This window comes from Fusarium musae, chromosome 1 (assembly GCF_019915245.1).
Source record: "Fusarium musae strain F31 chromosome 1, whole genome shotgun sequence".
NCBI lineage: Eukaryota > Fungi > Ascomycota > Sordariomycetes > Hypocreales > Nectriaceae > Fusarium > Fusarium musae.
Genome location: NC_058387.1, coordinates 3,375,690 through 3,382,724, shown reverse-complemented (window position 1 = coordinate 3,382,724; position 7,035 = coordinate 3,375,690). Strand labels below are relative to the sequence as shown.

Sequence of the window (7,035 nt, the reverse complement as noted above, 5' to 3'; positions counted from 1 at the left end):
ACAGCGGAGGCTTCGCCGGCTCCTTATCGATAACAAGTGGCAGACGTGCCGCACCCCGCGACTCTCGATTTGGTCACTTGCATACTCTTTGAGAAGCAAACCGACGATCGAGGTTTGAGTTGGAAGTGCTGTGCTGCGCTGTTTTGTGCATCATCACGCAGCGTCCCCCAGTAACAGCACCGGTATTCAGCCTTCTGCATGAGGACGACAGCCATATCATATCACATTGCATCCTCGAAATTCAAGCGAATCAGTCGCCTTACGCGCGCAGGGTATTACCCAATACCATCCATCCATCCGCCACCTGGATGCAATTGCTAAGCTGCAACACTCCCCGCGCATGAGTTGTTTGAGAGCTGATGGAAAGTCAACAACCTTATAAGCGCAACTTCCAGCCAATATGCGTGGGGAAATGCTATGCGCAAACAGCCACTGACCGGGTAAGTTAAGGATTGTCCGTGTGCGTAGAATATCCTTTTCGCTGATGCTTTGTTCGCGATCATTCAGTTTGGCGATGGCGCCAAAGCCGCAGTTCGTGATCGCGAGCGGGTGACTTTGGGCATGCACCCCCAGAGCGCCGAGCTACCCTTTACCTGGCCCGGAAACGACTCTGACGACGAGAGAAATGCCGGGCCTTCAATATACCGCTTGATACCATCTATGCAGAAATTCCGGAGCAATCTGACTGCTCTGTCTCAAGTGTACAATGTGCGACCATACCAATTCCCTTTAGTTTGTCGCAATGCTGACGACACCTTCCAGCTCTACTTCTCCGCTTACCAAGGCCGAATATTTGTCTACAGACCTCGTGCCGCCCCGAGCCAGGCGCTTCCGAGCCAACCTGATCTACAACTGAAGCCTAAAGCAAGTGCTGCCGCCCGGCTAGTCGGCGGACAGCTTGACGAGTCTCGGCCACACACAGTCAACCATATGATCACAGGGTTCCTTGGCGACGAAGAAATAGTCCTCGCGTGCTACGACGACGGAGATGTGGTGGCATATTACACCAAGGAAATTGAGAAACATGCCAAAGAATGCCGTGCCACAAGCGACAGGTCACACAAATCTGTTCCGAGACAATTCTTCCATGAAAATGTTGGAATATCAGCTTGGGGCTTGGCTGTCCATCGAAAGTCTCGCTTGATCGCCGTCAGCTCAAACAGGCATGAGGTTGTCGTCTTTGCTCTGGCTCTAACACAAGACCCCCCGAGTCGCAGGGCAAGCTTGTCCCGCATGACACGCCTAGACATCCCAACACGAACCCGAAATTGGCGGATCATAATACGGATGGCTCCTAGTGCAGACAATATCCCCAACGTTTGTTTCTTGGACGACTGTCGAGGCCACGCGCAGCGAATTTGCGCAATCGACATCAAGGGAACTGCGTGGTTAGCAGATATTTGGCAAGGAAACAGAGGTCTAATAGTCATTCCACCGCTGTGTTCAAATCTACTGAAAAGTGAAGAGTTCCACCCTGCCCCATCACGAGGATGGGGAATATTTGCTCTGGATGAAAGGGATTTCCTCAAGGTCAAGACTACAGAGGAGCTGTTTGGCGTGCCCACCAATCGCCTCGAAGTTATCCCAGCCGGCAGTGGCTGTCAACAACCATTGGTGAATGTCAGGAACGCAGTAGCCAATATTCCCGATAATCCACACAACATGCTGAGGCCACTAGCCCAGCCTGGCCCAATGATTCCTCTTGCTTGGGAACCTGATATGCCTCAGCTAGGGTTTGCTGTACAGGCTGAAGATCTTTTGGGAAGCGATGTTGGCGAGGAAGAATTCGAGGACACCGAAGATGAGACCGATGAGGAACACGACGAAGGAGGCGACTCGGGAGACGGCTCAGAAGTCAATTCGGAGGAAGATGCTATCATTGCTGGGACAGATTGGAGTTCCTTTTATTTTCAAGCCCATGAACTGGCGCAAGGTCTGAGCACCTACAAGTCACCTGGCAGTTCTCCTGATAATCTTCATGCTTGGGATGCGACATTCAAGCAGCAGGACTCTGAGGGTCAGGGAGAGAACAAGGAAGATCTGGGACACGCTACGAATGAGAACGCAATGGCTGCCCATAAGCTCGACATGACCTACTTTCCTCACAGCAACACGGTCTACCGAACACCCCGAAAACCAGAAATGATGATGGCTCATTGGAGGAGACCTCCTGAGTACAATCGGCATCCACAGTTGCCAGAAGCATACCTGGCAGATCTCGGGAAAAAGCTGTTTCTGTTACGGACCTACGAGAAGGATATAGAGTTGCGCTCATTTTCTCCAATCCCGAGCAGGGTCTTGCCGACGGAATTTGGAGTTATCTGTTCGGACGCGCTCAAATTTGGAAGATTTCGCGACCCTGGGTTGAGGCGACATTTCCATGCAACCAGTAGACTCAACATGATTGCGCTTGCCCCTGAGCTCTCACTTATGGCTATCGGATCACCAACCGGGCGCGTCGTGCTTCTGACATTGACTCGGAGGGCTGTCCCTGCGGAGCGCGATGATGGAACATGGGAGCATGGGTTTCGAGTAGAGTGGGTGCTGCCGACAGGATCCGACGAGATGGAACATCGCAAGACGTTGCGACCTATGCATGGAATGGCCATGGGGCCAGTCCAGGTGGGAGACGAGATCGGAGGTAAGGTCGGAGGAGTAGGGCCTGCGATGCCCAGGCGATATCGGCTGATGCTGCACTATCGAAACCACGACATATTGTCATATGAGTTGACGCGAGAGGAACAATCGGGAAAGCTATGTATTTTCTGAACCAGGGGCGTTTCATTTCCATCTCTGAAATGCATCGTGCATACTATTTCTTCGCTGGGAGTCTACTGGCTTATTGATACCCGGTGGACGCATTCATAATTCACAGCTTAGTTAGGGATAATGGAGTTTTGGACCTTAGAGGCGTAGGTAGTTTGCTCTTTTGGGGGTTTCTATAAGAATGTTTTTGTGCTAACTCTTGGCGATGGCCGCTGGTGCCGATCTTGACGGGGAACTATTTGAGATCAGGCGAGACTTCGACACAGTCGAATGTATGTACTATGGAATCGGAGGCTTTGCGTTTAGCATAGTGTATTGTGCCTGGATTTTCTTACTCTGTAGCAAGATAAACGCAGATGAGGTTCAATGCTCTAACAGGTTGTACTCATGTTACAAATCACAGAAACCGTTACTTGAGATCATCGTTTTTTTTTCGGGAGAATCAGGTTCGGCGGTCAAGAGTATAAATCGGAACGGAGGGCGGAGGTGAAATCAGCCTAGCTTACCTCGGGAGTGGTGACAATTATGAATTATTTTAACTATGCCTCCGTATCTCGGGGTTCCGGGTCGGCGGGACGAGACAGCCACCCCGCAAACCGACCCGGGGACAAGGGCAATGCCTTCTAGAATAGAAAGAGGATAGGATAGGAGTGAGGCTAACAGAGATAGCGGTATGTACATATGGACAGTACGTAGAGTAGAGTAGAGGGCAGGGAGGGGTGCACAAACCTTGTCTACATGACCAAGTGTAATTTGTGTTGATTTGATGGTTTGGTGAGTCTTGATTGGTGGCGGAGAGGCTAGGGAAGATAAGAAAGACTGAAAGAGGACATCGTTTCTGATCAGCTTGTGATGGAGAGTGTCTGATTGGACGGGTAAAATCTGGGGATGATGTTATGCTTTGCCAGGAGTTGGAGTTGGGAGTTGAGATTCATGGCACGCCATTCAAGTATATATACAGGGAACCACGGTTAGTCAGTCACCACAGTAGGTAAGGTAGTCAAGTATCTTGGGTAAGGCTAGGTAGTATCAAGATGAACGGGTGGGTTTCATATGCTTCGATGGAAGTGACCAGCTTTCGGTGAGGTCCTTGTTTCCCTGTGCGATCGAATGTGTGCTGAGACTTGAGGTAAAGAACTGAAGTGCTTTCAGGTATGATGTATGTAGAGTGCCGGCACCAAAACTCGGAGCGGACCCAAAACGCCCCCGAAGCAACGGTACGGAAGAGAACATCCGGCTGCCGCTCTACCGGGATGCCCCGGAATACAGGGGCCAAACCTTCATCCCCATCAGCTTGAAATGCAGGGCAGCCCGCCAAGGTTTGTCTGTAGGCTGGGTATCTGTAGCCAAGCGATGGATTTCCGCTAGATAGATCGGATTTCGATGTCCGAAAAAGAAGAAGCGAGAAAGCATGGGGGAATGGGGATGGATTGATAGATTTGCAACCATGAGAGCGTCAACAGATATGAGTAGCATGCCATATAAATAAATAGAAAAGTAATAAATTGATGAAATGCTTTTCTTTATTAACCACGGCAAACCTCCAAAAACAAGAGCATGCCCCAAGGGAAAATGGCGTCAGGCTTGTGATTGGCTGGCGAGTTACGATGTGTCCATGAATTTAGCAATCTACCCTTGTTCTCATTAAACAACTTTTTTACTCACACGAATTGGCAAAGTACCCAAGTACCGATCAAGCCTCCTCCCCTCCCCCCCCACAAAAGCTTTAACGACAACAACCTTCTTTACTTGTGCGTCTGATAAGAAAAATACCAACTCCCTCCTCCCTAGAGCCATGCACTTGGGGACCAATTGCAGGCAAAACATCTTTCTTATCTGAGTGAGGCCAACGATTTAGCAACGGGATGGTGCGTACAATATCTTGTTTTGGTAGCTTAGGTTCACATGTAAGAGGCAGCTGAGAGTGAAGCAAAAGAAGGTTATTTTACTTAAAACGAAACCATCCAATCCGATGCTCAAGTGTGTGGTGATGTTGGATACGAAGCGATTGGTAGCCAGTCTCACCATGTACAGTATCTATCTATCTAGGAGGTAGGTAGGCATATCTCGCCAAGCCCGTTACAGACAGGCATGCGTTGCACTTCTTTGGCATCAAGCAAGATGGCAATGTCACTTATCACACCAGACCAAAGGCCAAGAGATTGCGCTCTCGGTCTTCAATACGATTATCGGGCGACTTCTCAAGAGCCAAGAAGTCGGGGACCAAAAGAGCTGTAGCTGTAGCCAGTGCCTCACGTACCCCAGATATTAATTACCTACGTGATTGACACGAGTTTGAGGTTTTGCGGTAGTAATGCAATCAAACGGCTTTACACATCGTTCTCTGTAATGGAATAATCCTTTATGGCCTAGTAAATCGGACCAGCCGGGAGCCCTCCCTCTCCGCATTTACACATGACGATCAGTGAGCCAAGGAGTTTCTAGTCTCCGATGATTCAAGATGCCCGTTTTTCGCCTCGATCTGCAAGTTGCAAAGGCCTCGCTTGGTCAAGAATTCCATCATCACAGAATGGATGATCATACGGGAAGCCTTCTACATACGTAGGTAGTTTGTGAACCGACAACGGCGAGGCCTCACAACCTTGCATCAAGCTTGTATCGACAGATACACTTGCCAGCTGAACAGATTAACTTCAGCTTTACTCAAATTTCGGCTCGATATCTATCTACGGATATCAGCCGAGTCTTCTCATCCATGCCCAGGCAATATTGAAGATTGTTCTTTTCTTTTTGCCAGCTTCCCCCATGATCTTGATTCTCAAAGATGGAGCAGTCTGTCAACCGAGGGAGGTCTCTGACACAGAAAACCCCACGCTTCGTTCAGAGATATCACACGTCAACGGCGCCCCCCAAAGCTCCAGACCCCAGGGGATCCCTTGAAGCTGGAGGATTTTCCCGTTCTTTTTTCTGGCTCTCTCCCCAGTTTTGAACAGTCCAATGAGACACGAGATTTCAGGTCTCGCGCATTGTAGATTTTGGACGGCTGGTGCCCAAGACGACAGCCCCCATTTGTGACTGGTGGCACAGGGTCTTACACCCAGTTTCTAGATTACACGAAGCATGATTCTTTTATTTATAAAATAAGAAATGACTTGTATGACGCTTTACTTCTGGCCATGCGTGGTCGAACAATGTGAGGCTTCCCACGCACGGTAAGCTTCCTTCTTCCTCTTGGGCAGTCAGTGCATTGTTAATGCAAAGCCTCTCAGCGCCAAAACGAGTTCAAGTCAAGATCGGGCCTCTCGGAGGGCGTGTCTCAAAAGAACAAGAAACCAGAAACCAAATTCGATGCGGACTCTATCCGGGACGAGACGACAGAGACAGGGGTGTTTCTTTGACTTCGATCTCGAAGACCCAGGAACCAGCCGAGAACGGCGCAAAGAGGAGTCGACATAGTAGACGCCTTGCCAAAGACGTGTAAGCGCGTTAACGCTAGGGTCGGTACCTGGACAGAGCATGCAGGCGCCGCTATCTTTATCTCTATCAATTTGGGGAGGTACGTACCGATAAACATCCATGAGATGGTTTGTGGTTTTTGTATGTGTCCAACTGGTTACTATTAGTTGCGCTGTATCAGATCAATCTGTGGCGGTATCACAGCGAATAACGGGTGCTCGTACAGCCCTGTGAAAGGCTGAGCCATGCCGGTACGTACCCGCAGACTTGCTATCTCTGCCCTGGACTCTATCTCTGGTACCCCCAGCTCAGCTTTGCTGCTATCTCTATCTCTTGTCTCTCATTGTGTGTCGCGCCTCTATCTATGCCCGTACCATACCAGGAGATCTGCAACAAATTGTCCCACGCCCAGGACATCCATGGCGTTTTTGGCTCGTGGAGACAGACCCGCGGCCGGCATGAGCATGGATATCGATTTTGGATTTGGCGTTGGGTTGAGTCTAAGACAGAGCAGTACTGTTATGTAGGTAGGCATTGGATGTCAAACAATTATATTAAAGTCTTGCCCCCGTCACTTGCATTTCCTGTTCCTCTTCTCCTTATTCCCTTCCGTTTTATCTCACTAGGTTGTTTCCATAACTTCCTATAGCCGGTGGAGCTTTCCTTTTACTTGCTCCTGCTCTTCCCCTTCAGGACTCACTCGTCACTTACCCACTTCACCTTGCTCGCCATTTAATGTGAGAGGGATCTGCTCAGCTTCATCGAATCTCACCTTGTTCCATATTTCGACAACCTGGACCCGACGAATATACGAACCGAGATCTCACGAGACCTTATACGCAATACTTCAAC

At 49.6% G+C, this 7,035-nt stretch overlaps 1 protein-coding gene across 1 annotated transcript; it reads left to right on the top strand.

Annotated features, from left to right (window-relative positions):
* Positions 1-359: 359 nt before the first annotated feature.
* J7337_001013 (uncharacterized protein) lies at positions 360-2,769 on the top strand (the record flags this gene model as incomplete). The annotated part of the gene is made up of 2 exons (XM_044818758.1): positions 360-440; positions 469-2,769. 2 exons carry the CDS (start codon positions 360-362, stop codon positions 2,767-2,769), a joined length of 2,382 nt encoding a protein of 793 aa, XP_044686460.1.
* Between the last annotated feature and the right edge of the window lie 4,266 nt (positions 2,770-7,035).